Here is a 24,023-nt window from a genome sequence, read left to right as displayed (position 1 = left end):
TTTGTTTTTCTATTCTACCTGTATTGATTAATTCACTCAAAATCTCAATCCAATTAGGATGTGGGTGATCCCTCTGTACTGCATGAAGGCTTTCCCAAAATCCTAGAACAGCATCTCTTCCTTCCTTGAAAATGTCATGTACCAACTGTGTAGAAAATCTGGTGACGCCAAGGTCTTCTTTCATTTTTGGGTAGCTCTAGAACACAAATAATAAATGTGAACATAAAAGTACAGTATCTCATGAATATATCTAAATAAGTTTCCCAGTCACCTACAAACTACAATGGTGTAATTTGTTTTCTAGAGTAATTATCATAGACACACCATGTCTGGCCAAGTCACTTTCTCCTGAGAGAACGGGTTGTGTGGGACATAGCTAAAGTCAAAGAGTTTAGATAAGGAAGAATTGTGTTGGATGGGATGAAGGCAAAGTTGATCATTTGAAGAAGGTGGAACTGTGAGGGCTTTATTCAGTTGTTTGGAGAAGGTAGGGTTGTGACGGAGGAACAGGCAAACATAACAAGACCTACTATCACCAACAGAGCAGCAGAAATGCAAACATTGCTCGAGCAAAGCTCGGTAGGACTGAGGATTTATAAAGGCAAAATACAGGTGAGGTCTCTTAGTTGAAGTTGTCAGAGATGAGGTCGCACTCCAACTTTTGTCTATATCCTAAACTGCAGAGGATCCAGAGTTTATTTAACATAATAAACTATTAATATTAATAGAATGCTACAAAGCTAACATTGCTGAAACATATACAGACTCAGTCATACACAATGGGGGTCATTCCGAGTTGTTCGCTCGTTGACAATTTTCGCAACGGAGTGATTAAGGCAAAAATGCACAAAACTTAGTAGATTTACTCACGGCCGAACAAAGATTTTTCATCGTTGAAATGATCAGGGTGTGATTGACAGGAAGTGGGTGTTTCTGGGCAGAAACTGACCGTTTTCTGGGAGTGTGCGGAAAAACGCAGGCGTGCCAGGATAAAACGCGCGAGTGTCTGGAGAAACGGGGGAGTGGCTGGCCGAACGCAGGGCGTGTTTGTGACATCAAACCAGGAACGAAATGGGCTGAGCTGATCGCAGTGTAGGACTTAGTCTCGAGGTACTCAGAAACTGCTAAGAATTCTCTATTCGCAATTCTGCTAATCTTTCGTTGGCAATTCTGCTAAGCTAAAATATACTCCCAGAGGGCGGCGGCCTAGCGTGTGCAATGCTGCTAAAAGCAGCTAGCGAGCGAACAATTCGGAATGAGGGACAATAATAAGAATTTACTTACCGATAATTCTATTTCTCGGAGTCCGTAGTGGATGCTGGGGTTCCTGAAAGGACCATGGGGGAATAGCGGCTCCGCAGGAGACAGGGCACAAAAGTAAAGCTTTCCGATCAGGTGGTGTGCACTGGCTCCTCCCCCTATGACCCTCCTCCAAGCCAGTTAGGTACTGTGCCCGGACGAGCGTACACAATAAGGGAGGAATTTTGAATCCCGGGTAAGACTCATACCAGCCACACCAATCACACCGTACAACTTGTGATCAAAACCAGTTAACAGTATGATAACAGAGGAGCCTCTGAAAGATGGCTTCCTAACAATAACCCGAATTAGTTAACAATAACTATGTACAATTATTGCAGATAATCCGCACTTGGGATGGGCGCCCAGCATCCACTACGGACTCCGAGAAATAGAATTATCGGTAAGTAAATTCTTATTTTCTCTATCGTCCTAGTGGATGCTGGGGTTCCTGAAAGGACCATGGGGATTATACCAAAGCTCCCAAACGGGCGGGAGAGTGCGGATGACTCTGCAGCACCGAATGAGAGAACTCCAGGTCCTCCTTAGCCAGAGTATCAAATTTGTAAAATTTTACAAACGTGTTCTCCCCTGACCACGTAGCTGCTCGGCAAAGTTGTAATGCCGAGACCCCTCGGGCAGCCGCCCAAGATGAGCCCACCTTCCTTGTGGAGTGGGCCTTTACAGATTTAGGCTGTGGCAGGCCTGCCACAGAATGTGCAAGTTGGATTGTGCTACAGATCCAACGAGCAATCGTCTGCTTAGACGCAGGAGCACCCATCTTGTTGGGTGCATACAATATAAACAACGAGTCAGATTTTCTGACTCCAGCTGTCCTTGCAATATATATTTTTAATGCTCTGACAACGTCCAGTAACTTGGAGTCCTCCAAGTCACTTGTAGCCGCAGGCACTACAATAGGCTGGTTCAGATGAAATGCTGACACCACCTTAGGGAGAAAATGCGGACGAGTCCGCAGTTCTGCCCTGTCCGAATGGAAAATCAGATATGGGCTTTTGTAAGATAAAGCTGCCAGTTCTGACACTCTCCTGGCCGAAGCCAGGGCTAGTAACATGGTCACTTTCCATGTGAGATATTTTAAATCCACCTTTTTTAGTGGTTCAAACCAATGAGATTTTAGAAATTCCAAAACCACATTGAGATCCCACGGTGCCACTGGAGGCACCACAGGAGGCTGTATATGCAGCACTCCCTTAACAAAAGTCTGGACTTCAGGAACTGAAGCCAATTCTTTTTGAAAGAAAATCGACAGGGCCGAAATTTGAACCTTAATAGATCCCAATTTGAGACCCATAGACAATCCTGATTGCAGGAAATGTAGGAATCGACCCAGTTGAAATTCCTCCGTCGGAGCACTCCGATCCTCGCACCACGCAACATATCTTCGCCAAATGCGGTGATAGTGTTGCACGGTTACTTCCTTCCTTGCTTTAATCAAAGTAGGAATGACTTCTTCCGGCATGCCTTTTTCCTTTAGGATCCGGCGTTCAACCGCCATGCCGTCAAACGCAGCCGCGGTAAGTCTTGAAACAGACAGGGACCCTGCTGAAGCAAGTCCCTCCTTAGAGGTAGAGGCCACGGATCTTCCGTGATCATCTCTTGAAGTTCCGGGTACCAAGTCCTTCTTGGCCAATCCAGAACCACTAGTATCGTTCTTACGCCTCTTTGCCGTATAATTCTCAATACTTTTGGTATGAGAGGCAGAGGAGGAAACACATACACCGACTGGTACACCCAAGGCGTTACCAGCGCGTCCACAGCTATTGCCTGCGGATCTCTTGACCTGGCGCAATACCTGTCCAGTTTTTTGTTGAGGCGAGATGCCATCATGTCCACCATTGGTCTTTCCCAACGGGTTACCAGCATGTGGAAGACTTCCGGATGAAGTCCCCACTCTCCCGGGTGAAGGTCGTGTCTGCTGAGGAAGTCTGCTTCCCAGTTGTCCACTCCCGGGATGAACACTGCTGACAGTGCTATCACATGATTCTCTGCCCAGCGAAGAATCCTTGCAGCTTCTGCCATTGCACTCCTGCTTCTTGTGCCGCCCTGTCTGTTCACATGGGCGACTGCCGTGATGTTGTCCGACTGGATCAACACCGGTTTTCCTTGAAGCAGAGGTTCTGCCTGGCTTAGAGCATTGTAGATTGCTCTTAGTTCCAGAATGTTTATGTGAAGAGACGTTTCCAGGCTCGTCCACACTCCCTGGAAGTTTCTTCCTTGTGTGACTGCTCCCCAGCCTCTCAGGCTGGCGTCCGTGGTCACCAGGATCCAATCCTGTATGCCGAATCTGCGGCCCTCCAATAGATGAGCACTCTGCAACCACCACAGAAGAGATACCCTTGTCCTTGGAGACAGGGTTATCCGCTGGTGCATCTGAAGATGCGACCCTGACCATTTGTCTAACAGATCCCTCTGGAAAATTCGTGCATGGAATCTGCCGAATGGAATTGCTTCGTAAGAAGCCACCATTTTTCCCAGGACTCTTGTGCATTGATGTACAGACACCTTTCCTGGTTTTAGGAGGTTCCTGACAAGCTCGGACAACTCCTTGGCTTTTTCCTCCGGGAGAAAAACCTTTTTCTGAACCGTGTCCAGAATCATCCCTAGGAACAGCAGACGAGTTGTCGGCATTAACTGGGATTTTGGAATATTCAGAATCCAGCCGTGCTGTTTTAGCACTTCTTGAGACAGTGCTAATCCCCTCTCTAGCTGTTCTCTGGACCTTGCCCTTATTAGGAGATCGTCCAAGTATGGGATAATTAATACGCCTTTTCTTCGAAGAAGAATCATCATCTCGGCCATTACCTTTGTAAAGACCCGAGGTGCCGTGGACAATCCGAACGGCAGCGTCTGAAACTGATAGTGACAGTTTTGTACAACGAACCTGAGGTACCCCTGGTGTGAGGGGTAAATTGGAACGTGGAGGTACGCATCCTTGATGTCCAAGGACACCATAAAGTCCCCTTCTTCCAGGTTCGCTATCACTGCTCTGAGTGACTCCATTTTGAACTTGAACTTCTTTATGTACAGGTTCAAGGACTTCAGATTTAGAATAGGTCTTACCGAGCCGTCCGGCTTCGGTACCACAAATAGAGTGGAATAATACCCCTTTCCCTGTTGTAGAAGAGGTACCTTGACTATCACCTGCTGAGAGTACAGCTTGTGAATGGCTTCCAAAACCGTCTCCCTTTCGGAGGGGGACGTTGGTAAAGCAGACTTCAGGAAACGGCGAGGCGGATCTGTCTCTAGTTCCAACCTGTACCCCTGAGATATTATCTGCAGGATCCAGGGATCTACCTGCGAGTGAGCCCACTGCGCGCTGAAATGCTTGAGACGACCGCCCACCGCCCCCGAGTCCGCTTGAGAAGCCCCAGCGTCATGCTGAGGCTTTTGTAGAAGCGGGGGAGGGCTTCTGTTCCTGGGAAGGAGCTGCCTGTTGGTGTCTCTTCCCCCTTCCTCTGCCTCGTGGCAGATATGAATATCCCTTTGCTCTCTTGTTTTTAAAGGAACGAAAGGACTGCGGTTGAAAAGTCGGTGTCTTTTTCTGTTGGGGAGTAGCTTGAGGTAAAAAGGTGGATTTCCCGGCTGTAGCCGTGGCCACCAAATCTGATAGACCGACTCCAAATAACTCCTCCCCTTTATACGGCAAAACTTCCATATGCCGTTTTGAGTCCGCATCGCCTGACCACTGTCGCGTCCATAAACTTCTTCTGGCCGAAATGGACATAGCACTTACCCGTGATGCCAGTGTGCAGATATCCCTCTGTGCATCACGCATATAAAGAAATGCATCCTTTATTTGCTCTAAAGACAGTAAAACATTGTCCCTATCCAGGGTATCAATATTTTCAATCAGGGACTCTGACCAAACTACTCCAGCACTGCACATCCAGGCTGACGCTATAGCTGGTCGTAGTATAACACCTGTATGTGTGTATATACTTTTTTGGATATTTTCCATCCTCCTATCTGTTGGATCTTTAAGTGCGGCCCTCTCAGGAGAGGGTAACGCCACTTGTTTAGATAAGCGTGTGAGCGCCTTATCCACCCTAGGAGGTGTTTCCCAGCGCGCCCTAACCTCTGACGGGAAAGGGTATAAAGCTAATAACTTCTTTGAAATTAGCATCTTTTTATCGGGGGCAACCCACGCTTCATCACATACATCATTTAGTTCTTCTGATTCAGGAAAAACTATAGGTAGTTTTTTCACACCCCACATAATACCCTGTTTAGTGGTACCAGTAGTATCAGCTAAATGTAACGCCTCCTTCATTGCCAAAATCATATAACGTGTGGCCCTACTGGAAAATACGGTTGATTCGTCACCGTCGCCACTGGAATCAGTGCCTGTGTCTGGGTCTGTGTCGACCGACTGAGGCAAAGGGCGTTTTACAGCCCCTGACGGTGTTTGAGGCGCCTGGACAGGCACTAACTGATTGTCCGGCCGTCTCATGTCGACAAACGACTGCTTTAGCGTGTTGACACTATCCCGTAATTCCATAAATAAAGGCATCCATTCTGGTGTCGACCCCCTAGGAGGTGACATCCCCATATTTGGCAATTGCTCCGCCTCCACACCAATATCGTCCTCATACATGTCGACACACACGTACCGACACACAGCAGACACACAGGGAATGCTCTTAACGAAGACAGGACCCCACTAGCCCTTTGGGGAGACAGAGGGAGAGTTTGCCAGCACACACCAAAAGCGCTATATATGACAGGGATAGCCTTATAATAAGTGCTCCCTGTATAGCTGCTTTTATAATATAATTTTTGCCACTATTTTGCCCCCCCTCTCTTGTTTTACCCTGTTTCTGTAGTGCAGTGCAGGGGAGAGACCTGGGAGCCGTCCTGACCAGCGGAGCTGTGTAAGGAAAATGGCGCTGTGTGCTGAGGAGATAGGCCCCGCCCCTTTTCCGGCGGGCTCGTCTCCCGCTCTTTAGTGTATTCTGGCAGGGGTTAAATATCTCCATATAGCCAAATAGGTTTTCATTTGCCTCCCAGGGCGCTCCCCTCCCAGCGCCCTGCACCCTCAGTGACTGCCGTGTGAAGTGTGCTGAGAGGAAAATGGCGCACAGCTGCAGTGCTGTGCGCTACCTTTAGAAGACTGAGGAGTCTTCTGCCGCCGATTCTGGACCTCTTCATGTTTCAGCATCTGCAAGGGGGCCGGCGGCGAGGCTCCGGTGACCATCCAGGCTGTACCTGTGATCGTCCCTCTGGAGCTGATGTCCAGTAGCCAAGAAGCCAATCCATCCTGCACGCAGGTGAGTTCACTTCTTCTCCCCTAAGTCCCTCGTTGCAGTGATCCTGTTGCCAGCAGGACTCACTGTAAAATAAAAAACCTAAGCTAAACTTTCTCTAAGCAGCTCTTTAGGAGAGCCACCTAGATTGCACCCTTCTCGGCCGGGCACAAAAATCTAACTGGCTTGGAGGAGGGTCATAGGGGGAGGAGCCAGTGCACACCACCTGATCGGAAAGCTTTACTTTTGTGCCCTGTCTCCTGCGGAGCCGCTATTCCCCCATGGTCCTTTCAGGAACCCCAGCATCCACTAGGACGATAGAGAAATACAAGTTTCATATCAAATTAATCAGCAGTCTCCTTGTGCATCCTAGTTGCATTGCTTTTCATTGCTACTAAGATGCCACACTAGCTGAGTTGCACGGGACCTGGCGGCTCACTCACGCCAGGCATCTTGTGCTGCGTGGCATATTGAGCTAGATGTATGAGGAGGACACATTTGTATATATTCAGTAGGACTTGTAGTTCCACTAGCGGCGGTGACACAATGGTAAGCATGTGCAGAAGGCACATTGGGTCAGAGATGTGTTCACTGCGCATGCATGACCTCCAAACCATTGCACCTTCTGCACTGGTGCAGCTTACAGTGCATTCTTCTTTTTCCATCCTCCATTAAGATAGGACATGCCCACAATACTATGAGAATGGGACCAAGAGGACTGCACAAGCCCTCTCAACCAACATGAATATCTTGACTTGATGGAGTTTTCATAGCCACTCATGATGCCAGAAGATTGAAGAGGGTTGAACACACATTGGACAGGACTACTTGATGTATTGCCACTACTGCTCTTATTCTTAGGTTTTCTACACATGGGCCCTCATTCCGAGTTGTTCGCTCGGTAAAAATCTTCGCATCGCAGCGATTTTCCGCTTAATGCGCATGCGCAATGTTCGCACTGCGACTGCGCCAAGTAAATTTGCTATGCAGTTAGGAATTTTACTCACGGCTTTTTCATCGTTCTGGTGATCGTAATGTGATTGACAGGAAGTGGGTGTTTCTGGGCGGAAACAGGCCGTTTTATGGGCGTGTGGGAAAAAACGCTACCGTTTCCGGAAAAAACGTAGGAGTGGCCGGAGAAACGGAGGAGTGTCTGGGCGAACGCTGGGTGTGTTTGTGACGTCAAACCAGGAACGACAAGCACTGAAATGATCGCAGATGCCGAGTAAGTCTGGAGCTACTCAGAAACTGCTACGAGGTGTGTAATCGCAATATTGCGAATACATCGTTCGCAATTTTAAGATGCTAAGATTCACTCCCAGTAGGCGGCGGCTTAGCATGAGCAAATCTGCTAAAATCCGCTTGCGAGCGACCAACTCGGAATGACCTCCATGGTACAGTGTCTATACATTTGGCCAAACATGTTTGTAGTGCCCAACAAAATTGCTCTTGCTTAGCCAGCATCACTATTAATGGGTACTTACCTCTAGATTAAGTGGAGTCCGTGACTTTAGTTCCCTCAGGAGGCTGTGAGTGTCCAAACATTCCACAACGTAGATTAGGTCATTCCAGAAATACTTGTAAACCCTCCTCAGCTCATACATTTCATACTCAACCAACTGCTGGTGGAAATTTTTAAATTCATTGCGGTCGTTAGAATAAGAATTGCCTGCAGGTACCGGAGGCTTGGAGCAAGTATCTGGAAAAAAAAAACAGATTTTATTTTCAAGGTGTTTTTTTGTAATCTGGAAAGGTTTATATTAGCTGGTATCAGATTGTACACTGAGCAAGTTTATGCGGGGAGATAGGGAATGGCGCTGTGTTTTGCAGTGGAAAGGATGCTGTATTGTTCCATATAGGCTGCGCTCCCACAGTGTAGTGTGGTGTAGGCTTGTCTCCAGCAAACGTCCTCCAACTTGCATTCTGTCAATAGGTACAAATTCATTTATAAAGGGGATAAACTCATTCCGTCCTTCACTGCACTGCGACTCTCGGGAAAATGTTGTGCCTGCCTTACCCTGCAGGAGGAGTGGCCTCAATTTTATTATACTCCCTAGCATATGAAATTTAGCAGTTTACCTACAATAGATGAGCAGTTTAGATTACCTGGAATCTGAGCCGCTCCAAACTTTCGGGATCTGAGTCTTCCTAAGCCATGGCTTGGATATTCCCACCAGACTTGGATTCCAGATTGAGGCAAAACATTATAGAAACATAGAATGTGACGGCAGATAAGAACCACTCGGCCCATCTAGTCTGCCCCTTTTTTCATCCTCTAGGCAATCTCAGCCCTTTTTTAACCTTATTTATTTGTAAGGACATTCATATGCCTATCCCATGCGTGTTTAAATTGCTCTACCGTCTTAGCTTCTACCACCACTGCTGGGAGGCTATTCCACTTATCCACTACCCTTTCTGTTAAGTAATTGTTCCTTACATTTCCCCTAAACCTTTCTCCCTCCATTTTCAGTGTATGTCCTTGAGTTCTAATACTTCTCTTCCTTTGAAGAATGTTTGCCTCCTGGACTTTGTTAAAACCCTTGGTATATTTGTAAGTTTCTATCATGTCTCCCCTTTCCCTTCTCTCCTCCAAACTGAAGGGGTAATTCAGAGTTGATCGCAGCAGCAAATTTGTTAGCATTTGGGAAAAACCATGTGCACGCACTGCAGGTGGGACAGGTATAACGTTTGAAGAGAGAGTTAGATTTGGGTGGGTTATATTTAGAGATGTGCAGTGGCATTTTTCGGGTTTTGTGTTTTGGTTTTGGTTCCGCGGTCGTGTTTTGGATTCGGACGCATTTTGGCAAAACCTCCCTTAAGAATTTTTGTCGGATTCGGGTGCGTTTTGGATTCAGGGTTTTTTGTTTTTTTTAAAACCCTCAAAAACAACTTAAATCATAGAATTTGGGGGTAATTTTGATCCTATAGTATTATTAACCTCAATAACCAGAATTTCCACTCATTTCCAGTCTATTCTGAATACCTCACAATATTGTTTTTAGGCCAAAAGGTTGCACCGAGGTCACTGGATGACTAAGCTAAGCGATCCAAGTGGTCAGCACAAACACCTGGCCCATCTAGGCATGGCACTGCAGTGGCAGACAGGAGGGCAGATATAAAAAAAAAAAGGCCCCTAACAGCACATGATGCAAAGACGAAAAAAAGGTGCAGTGAGGTTGCTCTAGGCCTAAGCTAAGCGACACAACCACCTGGCCCATCTAGTAGTCTCACGCAGTGGCTGAATGTCAAGAGTGGGCCGCAATTGTTCGGTCCACTGACCGCATCTCCAGAACGCTCCAGTCACTTTAAAAAAAAATCTGCAATTGGTGGATTTATACGGCAGTACCCCAGGACTAATACAGCAGTACCCCTGGACTCATACGGCAGTGTCACACAGGATGGCACTTTTCAGAAACTGTCCCCAAACAGCACCTCATGCAAAGATGTCGAAGAGGTGCAATGAGGTAGCTGTATGACTAAGCCAAGCGACACAGACAATTCCAACTGGAATTATATGTCCAAATCACTGGATTATTTGGCAAGACCACTGTAATTAATAATTATAAATCACTGATATTAATTGGTAAAATCACTGTAATGCTACGTCCAAATCACTGGAATTATTTGGCAAAATCTCGCTATCGCCTGCCTAGTGAAGTGGAATCTAGATGGGATTTGGTACCGGGGACACAATAACTTCATCAATTGTCTAAATCCCACTGCACTAATGGCGGACAACGGGCGCACGACTAACAGCGCACTGATTATACTGATCATTGATTATACTGAGCACTGATTATACTGAGCACTGATGAGGATACTAAAACTGACACTGGGCAGCGAGATGCAGCACTGGACTATTGTACTGTAGTATACTGGTCACCACAATGCAGCACTGATACTGAGCACTGATATTGAGCTTTCCACTCAGAGAACGTAGCCACGTCCTCTCGCCCTCTCGACAATGCACGAGTGAAAATGGCGGCGACGCGCGGCTCTTTATATGGAATCCGAATCTTGCGAGAATCCGACAGCGGGATGACGACGTTTTGCCTCGTTCGGGTTTTCCGAGTCAGGCGGGAAGAACCGAGGCTGCCTCGGACCCGTGTAAACCACGTGGAGTTCGGGGGGTGGGGGTGGGGGGGTTCGGTTATCTGAGAACCAAACCCGCTCATCTCTAGTTATATTGTTTATGTGCAGGATAAATACTGGCTGCGTTATTTTTAACTGCAATTTAGATTTCAGTTTGAACACACCACACCCAAATCTAACTCTTTCTCTGCACATGTTATATCTGCCCCACCTGCACTGCACATGGTTTTGCCCAACTGCTAACAAATTTGCTGCTGCGATCAACTCTGAATTACCCCCTATACATATTAAGATCTTTTAGCCTTTCCGGGTAAGTTCTTTGATGTAGGCCATGCTCCATTTTAGTTGCCCTTCTTTGTACACTCTCTAATGTATTTATATCCTTCTGAAGATGTGGTCTCCAGAACTGGACACAGTATTCTAGATGAGGCCGTACCAATGACCTATACGGTGGCATTATTACTTCTTTCTTTCTGCTGCTGTCATCCTCCCGGTGTTGTATTCAAGGGTTTTGGATTCCATTTAAGGGACCCACAGCAGTATTTCTCCACAAATTCACTCTGTCTCAGCTTGTGCTGTATGCTGTGCAGTACTCTGATTCAAGTGGTTGTGTCCAGACTCTAGCCTTATACAAGTGGATTTTCTGTGTACAAGGCGCACTAAAGGTATGCTTCGCTGTACTCTGCTGCTTCAAGCGGCTGTGCTGTGTCCAGACTCAATACTAGTGGCTGTGTTCTGCCACTGCTGTGTTGCCAAGTTTCTTAGATGCGCTATAAACTGCCGTGAGTTTGTGCCGCTCCTCTGTTGCTTAGTAATCAGCCAGCTCGCTGCAGCCTTTGGCCTAAAGCGGATGAAACCAATATTGTGAGCTGTGAGGTTGACTGGACATGACTGGAAATTAATGTTATTGAGGTTAATAATACTGTAGGAACAAAAAAAAAGGCCCAAACTATGTGATTTTATTTTTTTCATACATTTTTGCAAAAAATAAAAAACCAAAACAAGACAGGGATGAAATCCAAAAACCGGACAACAAATTAGAACCAAAACCAGCAAAAATGGTCCGGCACACTTTAGTTGAAATAATAATTGTAATTGGGCCATTTCAGTAGTGGTAGTATGGTGGCAGACAAGTGAACTGATAGAGCGTACCAACACATGCCATACCTCCCAACTGTCCCGATTTTCGCGGGACAGTCCCGTTTTTTGGGGACTGTCCCGCTGTCCCACCCGCCCCGCGGGCCGCAGTGTCCGTGGTGGGGGGGGGCACTTGGGAGGCTCCGTCTCTAACATGCCGGGTCGCTAGCCATGCCCCCCCCCCCCATTTTCCGTCAGTATGGGGACATGGCCAGCGCTCTGTGAGCTGCTTTCATGCCCCCTGTCCCTCCGTCTCTAGGGAATAGACGCTGTGCGCATGCACACAGCGTCTATTCACTACTGCTCTGAACTGAGCAGAGCAGTGAGTGTCTGTTACAGAAATAGTGACGGATGCTGCAGTGTGCTTCATGTCTTACATGCACGTTACACAATGTCAGATGTAGTACAGAGATTACAGAGCAGACGGATCCAGCAACGTCCTGTTCTCACTATTTACTCATTGTGTGCAGTGCTGTCATGTGACCCGGGTGTTCCTCCTGTATAACTGATCACGTGACCTGCACCATACTGTACTGTAACCCTCCGTACATACAATATGTGATCAGCGCGGTGGGAATCTGTGACAGAGAGGACAAGGTAAATCTTTGTGTCTGTGACATGTGTTTCCTAGATTGCTGATATACTTGTCTGACACACGGTGGAAAGTGTAACGAGGGACTAGGGAGGAATATTACTATATACAGACACCTAATAACACTCCTCTGTAAGAGAAACTGAAAGTCACGTCTCACAGCCTGACATGTCTCTCTCTCCTTATAGGGTGCAATCGATTTTTTTCTTCTCCTGTCCCATACTTACCATTAGTGCTTCTTGTCTTTTTTTCTGTTTTGCCCCCACAGCACTCCTCTTCAGCCCCCCCCCCCCCAAATCCAGGAGGTAAAGTCCAGGGGGACGGGGAGGGGGGGAATTTACACAGTGTGCTGTAGGTAAGTCTGCGGCCATTTAAATAAGCTGCCTTTATGTTGTGAACTGAGTACATATACAGCAGCCTGCCATTCTTACTCATCTGCACTTAGACCCCCCCCATCCCGCCAATATCAGGCGCCCAGGGGCCAATGCTTCTCTTGTCTCTGGGAGATACACCACTGGTCCACAGGCATGACATTGGTCAGAATATAAAGGCGGCATACCTAATACCTGATCCAGATGTGGGTGTTCTTGCTGCTGCCGTTGCTGCCTTTTTCCATACACAATTGCGAGTACATGCTAATATGGGCAGAAGCTAAGCTGAGCATAGGGACGCCCACTGCTGTTTCATCATTTCCATGCAACGGCGTATACCTGCTGATACATCGGTACCATCATCACAGGCTGAGCTGCTCTCCCGGGACGCAGAGGGCTCTGCAGTAGCAAGTAAGATGGCAACTGGTAATTTCTGCACGGCCAGAAAGCGGCGTCTGAACGGCCATGGCACGCCTGCGTTTGCTTGACCACTCCCTGTTACCAGCCCCAACTGCTGTCTTCCTGTCACTTACTTTGCGACTAATTCCTTGGAGCGACCGCAGTTGCCGTTCAATCGCCTCGGCTCAGACGCATGCCCAGTAAGAATCTCCGTACTATTGCCACATTGCGAGCGCATCTGTAAAAGGCCCATAATGTGCACTTATCTATTCCTTTAAAGGTTCTCTCACCCTGCAAATACACTATGGACCAAGGACAAAGTACTGAAGGTCAGTATTTCTGAAAATACTAATGGATATTTCTACCGTAAAGAACCACTAAGCCTAATACAGTACATAGTGTACGTTGTTTTAGTGATAACATTCACAGTATGTATAATATGTCATACTTGCCTTCTACAGTACCAGAATATCCTTGAGACTCCCTGCTGGGAAATGACATGGACAATTGTCAAACAAAGCTTTATTATTTCTGCATGTCATACCTCCCAACTTTTACCCTACCTGAAGAGGGACACACGCGCGGCGAAGCCGTGCGTGCTCCTGAAAAGGGTGTGTGGTCTATGGAAAAGGGGCGTGGCTTCGCGGAGGACCCGCGATCGCGAGCCACGCCCCATTTTCGTCACTGAGGGGGCATGCCCAGCGCTCCGTGAGCTGCTGGCATGCCCTCTCTCCCTCTGTCTGCACTGAATAGACGCTCAGATAAGGAATTATGTTCACCCCCTGCTTGCGGAGAAGAACCATCATCTCCGCCATCAACTTGGTGAAAATCCTCGGTGCTGAGGAGAGGCCAAACGGCAGCGCCTGGAACTGATAGTGGTTGTCCAACAGCGCAAACCTGAGGTATGCCTAATGCGGTGACCAAATGGGGATGTGGATGTAAGCATCCTTGATGTCCAGAGGCTTACCCCTCCATTAGCCCTGAGATGACAGCTCTCAGAGATTCCATCTTGAATTTGAACTCCCTAAGATAAGGGTTCAAAGACTTTAAGTTCAGAATAGGCCGTACTGAACCATCCAGTTTCGGTACCACGAAAAGGTTTGAATAATAACCCTTGTTCCACTGCTGAGGCGGAACCGGAACGACGACTTCCGACACCACCAATTTTCTGATGGCCTCCAGAAGAATCGCTTTGTCCGCTAGCAGAGATGGTAAGCCTGACTTGAAGAAACGGTGAGGAGGGGTATCGTGAAACTCCAGTCTGTGACCCCTGGACACTATATCCAGGACCCAGGGGTCCAGACCAGACGACACCCAGATGTGGCTGAACTGTCGGAGTCTCGCCCCCAACTGACCATCCTCCAGGCCCAGACGTCCACCGTCATGCGGAGAGCTTAGTGGCATCAGAAGCGGGCTTCTGGGTCTGGGAACCTATGGGAGCAGGTTTCTTTCCTTTTGCACGACCACCTCTGAAGAAGGTGTTCGAAGGCTTGTTTTTTCTTTGCCTCGCGGGCCGAAAGGACTGTGACGCGGCTGGTGTAAAAGGCTTCTTCGGAGCCGGTGCAGCTGAGGGGTGAAAAGTAGACATACCCGCGGTAGCCGTGGCAATCCACGCACCCAGCGCCTCCACAAAGAGAGACTGACCTGTGTAGGGTAGGCCCTCCACGCTCTTCCTAGATTCCACATCCGCAGACCATTGGCGCAGCCAGAGACCCCTGCGAGCCGAGACGGACTTGGAGGAGATCCCCGCAGCCATGCAGCCCAGGTCCTTCATGGAATCCACTAGGAACCCTGCAGAATCCTGAATATGGCGTAAAAACATATCAACGTCATCTTTATCCAGTGTAGCCGATTCTTCCTGCATAGTGATAGACCACCTGGCAATAGCTTTTGCAATCCAAGCGCAGGCTATAGTAGGCCTTAATATAGCCCCAGAAGCCGTGTACATGGATTTTAACGTAGCATCCACCTTGCGATCCACTGGGTCTTTCAACGCGGTAGATCCTGGTACCAGCAGCACCACCTGTTTGGACAGCCTAGATACAGAGGCATCGACCATCGGCGGGGACTCCCATTTTTTTCTTTCTTCCTCTGGGAAGGGAAAAGCAACCAAAACCCTCTTAAGGATCTGAAATGTATTTTCCGGAGTTTCCCAGGCCTTTTCAAAGATGGCGTTTAATTCTTTGGATGCTGGGAAAGTGAGGGGGGGCTTCTTATGATCTGTGAAGAAGGCCTCCTCCACCTGTTCCGGAGCTGTGTCCGAAATGTGTAAAACATCTCTAACAGCTGCAATCATCAACTGTACCCCCTTGGCAAGTGATGCAGATCCCCTCGACATATCCCCGTCACCGTCTGCAGTGTCAGAGTCGGTGTCTGTGTCATCCTGCAACATTGTAAGTGCACGTGTCTGAGAATTAATCGCAGGGGACCCCGAGGAGGCAGTATCAGACCAAATAACCATAGAGGACTGGAGGACCTGAGTGGCATGCTCAGTCCTAGCAACTCTATCAGAAATCTGGGAAATAGTCCCCTCAGAGAGACTAACCATTCTGGCTCTCCAGCAGGGATCTGCACTAAAACTGTGCAATCCTGATTACATGGAATGGAGTCCTCTTGTAAGGATAAATCCTCTGCAGCATATGATACATCGTCCCTAGACATGTTGCCACACACATACAAACACCCCACAAACACACAGGGTATTATGAAGGCAGAGTTTCCCCCCAAAGAATGGCAGAGAGACACAGAGATTGGAGCCAACCCACACACAGCACTATCAGGGGTATAGGGAGACCCTAACCAGTGCTGGCTGTGTCCCTCAATAGGTGACACAGCCTGTATACAGCTTCTTCGCCCCCCCCCCCCCCCCCCCTTCTACAACCCCCTTGGTACCATACAGATAGCTGGAGATTGGTCTGTAGGGACCTGGATCCACTTGGCAGTGAAAGCAGGCAGGAAAAATGTCGCTAAACGCTGCTGGGTCCGCTCTGAGGAGAAGCTCCGCCCCTTCAATGGTGCCGGCTTCCCGCTCTGTAAAGAGATTATACTGGCCTGAAGGAACAGTGGCTGACCCGGATCCACAGACCCCGTCAGGAGATGACCAGTGTGGGGTCTGGAGCAGGCCCAGGACGCTCCCCCCAGCGCCGCACCAAGGTTCACTGAGCCGCCCAGGAGCGCGGTCAAGGTCGCGCTCCCGCCCTAATAGCCGCCCTCTTCACACTGCCCCCCCCCCCTGCTTGCAAGGGGGGATAGTGACTAACTTGCCATGTTCAGCATCTAGGGGGGTGGCGGCCGGCTGCTGGGGCGAGCGTTCCCCTGTGGCGGGGTGTGATCGGACCCCCCGGAGCTAATGTCTAGTCAGCGGGAGCAGTGGCTCAGGACCCCGCGGGGCAGACACTGCCCCCCCCCCCCCCCCCCCCCCAGTCCCACGCTGCAGGGAGGTTGTCGACAACAGCCTCCCTGTAAAACAAAAAATCCTGAAAGAAAGCAATAAAACTCTTTTACCAAGAGAACTCTGTAGAGCTCCCCTAGCTGTGACCGGCTCCTCCGGGCACATTTTCTAAACTGAGTCTGGTAAGAGGGGAATAAAGGGAGGAGCCAGCCCACACTATTAAGCTCTTAAAGTGCCAATGGCTCCTGGTGGACCTGTCTATACCCCATGGTACTAATATGGACCCCAGCATCCTCTAGGACGTAAGAGAAATAAGAAATATTGCTTTCATTAGGGGTATAGCAGCCCCAATTCCACTAGAAAGCAGACTGTCTGCCAGCACGGCTTAGTTCTTATTTTGTCCGTTCCAAAACAGATTTAATTAAAATATTATTCTGTGTCAGAGCTCATTTGATTAATTAGTTACACCATTACAGGAATAATCCTTATTTATCGTGTAATTGAAATATCGTATAGGGGATATAGCGGTCCTACGTGTATAGTGGCTCTTAATAATCTAGATTCGATGGTTAGAAAATAAGAATTTACTTACCGATAATTCTATTTCTCGGAGTCCGTAGTGGATGCTGGGGTTCCTGAAAGGACCATGGGGAATAGCGGCTCCGCAGGAGACAGGGCACAAAAAAGTAAAGCTTTACTAGGTCAGGTGGTGTGCACTGGCTCCTCCCCCTATGACCCTCCTCCAGACTCCAGTTAGGTACTGTGCCCGGACGAGCATACACAATAAGGGAGGCATTTTGAATCCCGGGTAAGACTCATACCAGCCACACCAATCACACCGTACAACTTGTGATCTAAACCCAGTTAACAGTATGACAACAGAAAGGGCCTCTTAAAGATGGCTCCTTAACAATAACCCGAATTAGTTAACAATAACTATGTACAAGTATTGCAGATAATCCGCACTTGGGATGGGCGCCCAGCATCCACTACGGACTCCGAGAAATAGAATTATCGGTAAGTAAATTCTTATTTTCTCTATCGTCCTAAGTGGATGCTGGGGTTCCTGAAAGGACCATGGGGATTATACCAAAGCTCCCAAACGGGCGGGAGAGTGCGGATGACTCTGCAGCACCGAATGAGAGAACTCCAGGTCCTCCTTTGCCAGGGTATCAAATTTGTAAAATTTTACAAACGTGTTCTCCCCCGACCACGTAGCTGCTCGGCAGAGTTGTAATGCCGAGACCCCTCGGGCAGCCGCCCAAGATGAGCCCACCTTCCTTGTGGAGTGGGCTTTTACAGTTTTAGGCTGTGGCAGGCCTGCCACAGAATGTGCAAGTTGAATTGTGTTACAAATCCAACGAGCAATCGACTGCTTAGAAGCAGGTGCGCCCAACTTGTTGGGTGCATACAATATAAACAGCGAGTCAGATTTTCTGACTCCAGCCGTCCTTGCAATGTATATTTTTAAGGCTCTGACAACGTCCAACAACTTGGAGTCCTCCAAGTCGCTAGTGGCCGCAGGCACCACAATAGGTTGGTTCAGATGAAATGCTGATACCACTTTAGGGAGAAAATGCGGACGAGTCCGCAGTTCTGCCCTATCCGAATGGAAGATTAGATAAGGACTTTTATAAGATAAAGCCGCCAATTCAGATACTCTCCTGGCAGAGGCCAGGGCTAGTAACATAGTCACTTTCAATGTGAGATATTTCAAATCCACCTTTTTCAATGGTTCAAACCAATGGGATTTGAGGAAATCTAAAACTACATTTAGATCCCACGGTGCCACCGGAGGCACCACAGGAGGCTGTATATGCAGTACTCCCTTGACAAAAGTCTGGACCTCAGGGACAGAGGCCAATTCTTTTTGGAAGAATATTGACAGGGCCGAAATTTGAACCTTAATGGATCCCAATTTGAGACCCATAGATAATCCTGATTGCAGGAAATGTAGGAAACGACCCAGTTGGAATTCCTCCGTCGGAACCCTCCGATCCTCGCACCACGCTACATATTTTCGCCAAATGCGGTGATAATGTTTCACGGTGACTTCCTTCCGTGCCTTAATCAAGGTAGGAATGACTTCTTCTGGAATGCCTTTCCCTTTTAGGATCTGGCGTTCAACCGCCATGCCGTCAAACGCAGCCGCGGTAAGTCTTGAAAAAGACAGGGACCCTGCTGTAGCAGGTCCCTTCTCAGAGGTAGAGGCCACGGTTCGTCCGTGAGCATCTCTTGAAGTTCCGGATACCAAGTCCTTCTCGGCCAATCCGGAACCACTAGTATTGTTCTTACTCTTCTTTGCCGTATGATCTTCAATACCTTTGGTATGAGCGGCAGAGGAGGAAACACATACACTGACTGGTACACCCAAGGAGTTACCAGTGCGTCCACAGCTATTGCCTGTGGATCTCTTGACCTGGCGCAATATTTGTCCAGTTTCTTGTTGAGGCGAGACGCCATCATGTCTACAATTGGTCTTTCCCAACGGTCTATTAACATGTTGAAGACTTCTGGATGTAGACCCCACTCTCCCGGATGAAGATCGTGTCTGCTGAGGAAGTCTGCTTCCCAGTTGTCCACGCCCGGGATGAACACTGCTGACAGTGCTATCACGTGATTCTCCGCCCAGCGAAGAATCTTGGCAGCTTCTGCCATTGCACTCCTGCTTCTTGTGCCGCCCTGCCTGTTTACATGGGCGACCGCCGTGATGTTGTCCGACTGAATCAACACCGGCTTTCCTTGCAGGAGAAGTTCCGCCTGGCTTAGAGCATTGTAGATTGCTCTTAGTTCCAGAATGTTTATGTGAAGAGACTTTTCCAGACTCGTCCATACTCCCTGGAAGTTTCTTCCTTGTGTGACTGCTCCCCAGCCTCTCAGGCTGGCGTCCGTGGTCACCAGGATCCAATCCTGAATGCCGAATCTGCGGCCTTCTAATAGGTGAGCCTTCTGCAACCACCACAGAAGTGACACCCTTGTCTTTGGTGACAGGGTTATTCGCAGGTGCATCTGCAGATGCGACCCTGACCATTTGTCCAACAGATCCCTTTGGAATATTCTTGCATGGAATCTGCCGAATGGAATTGCTTCGTAAGAAGCCACCATTTTTCCCAGGACTCTTGTGCATTGATGTACTGACACTTTTCCTGGTTTTAGGAGGTTCCTGACCAGATCGGATAACTCCTTGGCTTTTTCCTCTGGAAGGAAAACCTTTTTCTGAACCGTGTCCAGAATCATTCCTAGGAACAGCAGACGAGTTGTCGGGATTAAATGGGATTTTGGAATATTCAGAATCCACCCGTGTTGTCTTAGCACCTCTTGAGATAGTGCTAAAGCTGTCTCCAGCTGTTCTCTGGACCTTGCCCTTATTAGGAGATCGTCCAAGTATGGGATAACTAATACGCCTTTTCTTCGAAGAAGAATCATCATCTCGGCCATTACCTTGGTAAAGACCCGAGGCGCCGTGGACAATCCGAACGGCAGCGTCTGAAACTGATAGTGACAGTTTTGAACAATGAACCTGAGGTACCCCTGGTGTGCGGGGTAAATCGGAACGTGTAGATACGCATCCTTGATGTCCAAGGATACCATAAAGTCCCCTTCTTCCAGGTTCGCTATCACTGCTCTGAGTGACTCCATCTTGAACTTGAACTTTTTTATGTAGAGGTTCAAGGACTTCAGATTTAGAATAGGCCTTACCGAGCCATCCGGCTTCGGTACCACAAATAGAGTGGAATAATACCCCTTTCCTTGTTGTAATAGGGGTACTTTGACTATCACCTGCTGAGCGTACAGCTTGTGAATGGCTTCCAACACCCTCTCCCTTTCGGAAGAGACGGTTGGTAAGGCAGACTTCAGGAAACGATGAGGAGGATCCGTCTCTAATTCCAACCTGTACCCCTGAGATATTATCTGCAGGATCCAGGGGTCTACCTGCGAGTGAGCCCACTGCGCGCTGTAATTTTTGAGACGGCCCCCCTCTGTCCCCGAGTCCGCTTGAGAGGCCCCAGCGTCATGCTGAGGTTTTTGCAGGAGCCGGGGAGGGCTTCTGTTCCTGGGAAGGAGCTGCCTGTTGGTGTCTCTTCCCTCTTCCTCTGCCTCGTGGCAGGTACGACAAGCCCTTTGCTCTCTTATTTTTGTAGGAGCGAAAAGGCTGCGGTTGAAAGGTCGGTGCCTTTCTCTGTTGGGGAGTGACTTGAGGTAAAAAAGTGGATTTCCCGGCAGTAGCCGTGGCCACCAAGTCTGATAGACCAACTCCAAATAACTCCTCCCCTTTATACGGCAAAACCTCCATGTGACGTTTTGAATCCGCATCGCCTGTCCACTGTCGTGTCCATAAGGCTCTTCTGGCTGAAATGGACATAGCACTCACCCGAGATGCCAGTGTGCAAATATCCCTCTGTGCATCACGCATATAGATAAATGCATCCTTTATTTGTTCTAACGACAGTAAAACATTGTCCCTATCTAGGGTATCAATATTTTCAATCAGGGATTCTGACCAAACTACTCCAGCACTGCACATCCAGGCAGTTGCTATAGCTGGTCGTAGTATAACACCTGCATGTGTGTATATATTCTTTTGAATAACTTCCATCTTTCTATCTGATGGATCCTTAAGTGCGGCCGTCTCAGGAGAGGGTAACGCCACTTGTTTGGATAAGCGTGTGAGCGCCTTGTCCACCTTAGAGGGTGTTTCCCAGCGCGCCCTAACCTCTGGCGGGAAAGGGTATAATGCCAATAACTTTTTTGAAATTATCAACTTTTTATCAGGAGCAACCCACGCTTCATCACACACGTCATTTAATTCTTCTGATTCAGGAAAAACTGTTTGTAGTTTTTTCACACCATACATAATACCCTGTTTTACGGTATCTGTAGTATCAGCTAAATGTAACGTCTCCTTCATTGCCAAAATCATATAACGTGTGGCCCTACTGGAAAATACGTTTGAATTTCTACCGTCGTCACTGGAATCAGTGCCCGTGTCTGGGTCTGTGTCGACCGACTGAGGCAAAGGGCGTTTTACAGCCCCTGACGGTGTTTGAGGCGCCTGGACAGGCATTAATTGATTGTCCGGCCGCCTCATGTCCTCAACTGACTGTTTAAGGGAAGATAAACCATCACGTAATTCCACAAATAAAGGCATCCATTCTGGTGTCGACCCCCTGGGGGGTGACATCTGCATATTTGGCAATTGCTCCGCCTCCACACCAATATCGTCCTCATACATGTCGACACCACGTACCGACACACACCGCAAACTCACAGGGAATGCTCTAATGAAGACAGGACCCACTAGCCCTTTTGGGGAGACAGAGGGAGAGTCTGCCAGCACACACCACAAAGCGCTATATATACAAGGGATATCCTTATATTAAGTGCTCCCTTATAGCTGCTTTCATATATATATATATAGCCATTAATGTGCCCCCCCTCTCTGTTTTACCCTGTTTCTGTAGTGCAGTGCAGGGGAGAGACCTGGGAGCCGTTCTGACCAGCGGAGCTGTGACAGAAAATGGCGCCGTGTGCTGAGGAGATAGGCCCCGCCCCTTTTTCGGCGGGTTCTTCTCCCGCTATTTTTCCAGTCAGGCAGGGGTTAAATATCTCCATATAGCCCCTATGGGCTATATGTGAGGTATTTTTAGCCTTGTATAAGGTTTATATTTGCCTCTCAGAGCGCCCCCCCCCAGCGCTCTGCACCCTCAGTGACTGCCCAGTGAAGTGTGCTGAGAGGAAAATGGCGCACAGCTGCAGTGCTGTGCGCTACCTTATGAAGACTGAGGAGTCTTCAGCCGCCGGTTTCCGGACCTCTTCACGCTTCAGCATCTGCAAGGGGGTCGGCGGCGCGGCTCCGGGACCGGACTCCACGGCTGGGCCTGTGTTCGATCCCTCTGGAGCTAATGGTGTCCAGTAGCCAAGCAGCAAATCCACTCTGCATGCAGGTGAGTTTACTACTTTCCCCCTAAGTCCCACGTTGCAGTGATCCTGTTGCCAGCAGGACTCACTGTAAAGAAAAAAAAAAAAAACCTAAACTAAACTTTCTCTAAGCAGCTCTTTAGGAGAGCCACCTAGATTGCACCCTTCTCGTTCGGGCACAAAATCTAACTGGAGTCTGGAGGAGGGTCATAGGGGGAGGAGCCAGTGCACACCACCTGACCTAGTAAAGCTTTACTTTTTTGTGCCCTGTCTCCTGCGGAGCCGCTATTCCCCATGGTCCTTTCAGGAACCCCAGCATCCACTTAGGACGATAGAGAAATATAATGTAGGTTTATTTATCTTATGAGGGTACATATAGCACTATTTATATATCTAGAGAAGTGTATATCCAGATAAGTTTGTATCTATATATAATTAATGAGCATCAGTTCTACATATGTAAATCTGTCTATCAACCATTAATTCATAACATAAATTCCGCCATTATTGGTATTTCTCAAATAAAGAGTATTCCAAGCAATAATATTCTAGTGCTATATGGTGGCAGGTGTATTTGAATACACTGTCTCACTAGTAACTGTGATTCTGATCTATTAGGCACACTCCGATGTTTGCTAGCTTTTAAGTGTTGCTGGTATATTGCTACACTATGGTGGTCATTCCGAGTTGTTCACTCTTTGACGTTTTTCACAACGCATCGATTAGGTGGAAAATGCGCATGCGCATGGTACACAGCCCGCATGCGCTAAGTAATTTAACACAAAACTTTGGTGATTTACACAAGCTCGAGCGACGTTTTTTCAACGCTCGAGTGATCGTAGTGTGATTGACAGGGTGTTTCTGGGTGGCAACTTGGCGTTTTCAGGGAGTGTGCTAAAAAACGCAGGCGTGCCAAGGAAAAACGCAGGAGTGGCTGGAGAAAAGGGGGAGTGGCTGGCGGAACGCAGGGCGTGTTTGTGACGTCAAACCAGGAACTAAACAGTCTGCAGTGATCGCAGTCTAGGAGTAGGTCTGGAGCTACTCAGAAACTGCAGGGATTTATTTAGTAGCAATTCTGCTAATCTATCGTTCGCTATTCTGCTAAGCTAAGATACACTCCCAGAGGGCGGCGGCCTAGCATGTGCATTGCTGCTAAAAGCAGCTAGCGAGCGGTCAACTCGGAATGAGGGCCATAGTCTCCCCATTAGTAAATGTTGACAGCTCTCAGCTTGTGCTTTTGATATTATATGACATATACCACTGGGTATCCTTTCATCTGATATCCTTTATTAACCGGCAATAAGTCAGCTTATTCTCCCTATTGGTAGAGACTGACAGCTAACATAATACAGTAATAGATATTTGTTTCATAACATTTTACATAGGACACAAGTGGACACGCCGTGCCCTACTCCCTGCCGAAGCTGCCACTAAGTGCAGTGAAACACGCGTGTAGGTCATTTGGGTAGTTTCTGTTGTCATTATGATTTAAAAAGAGTAAACACAGTTGTTTGGCAATAAATGGCTTCAACCAATCACTAACCATGAGTGAAAGA

At 48.1% G+C, this 24,023-nt stretch overlaps 1 protein-coding gene across 3 annotated transcripts in view; it reads right to left on the bottom strand.

Annotated features, from left to right (window-relative positions):
- LOC134980268 (dual specificity protein kinase CLK2-like) overlaps positions 1-24,023 on the bottom strand; it is a 76,396-nt gene that overhangs the window by 42,180 nt on the left and 10,193 nt on the right. For 2 of the 3 annotated variants that reach the window (XM_063947014.1, XM_063947015.1), the window contains exon 15: positions 8,126-8,265. In XM_063947014.1, coding sequence (XP_063803084.1) covers positions 8,220-8,265 — 46 coding nt within the window. In that variant the 3' untranslated portion in view covers positions 8,126-8,219. Of the gene's footprint in view, positions 1-18; positions 197-8,050; positions 8,266-24,023 lie in introns of those variants that run through there. The other variant, XR_010190367.1, reaches the window with a different exon arrangement.

This window comes from Pseudophryne corroboree, chromosome 12 (genome assembly GCF_028390025.1).
Source record: "Pseudophryne corroboree isolate aPseCor3 chromosome 12, aPseCor3.hap2, whole genome shotgun sequence".
NCBI classification, from domain to species: Eukaryota; Metazoa; Chordata; class Amphibia; order Anura; family Myobatrachidae; genus Pseudophryne; species Pseudophryne corroboree.
Note: the sequence above shows the minus strand (reverse complement) of the source record. Positions and strands in the feature narration are given on the sequence as shown.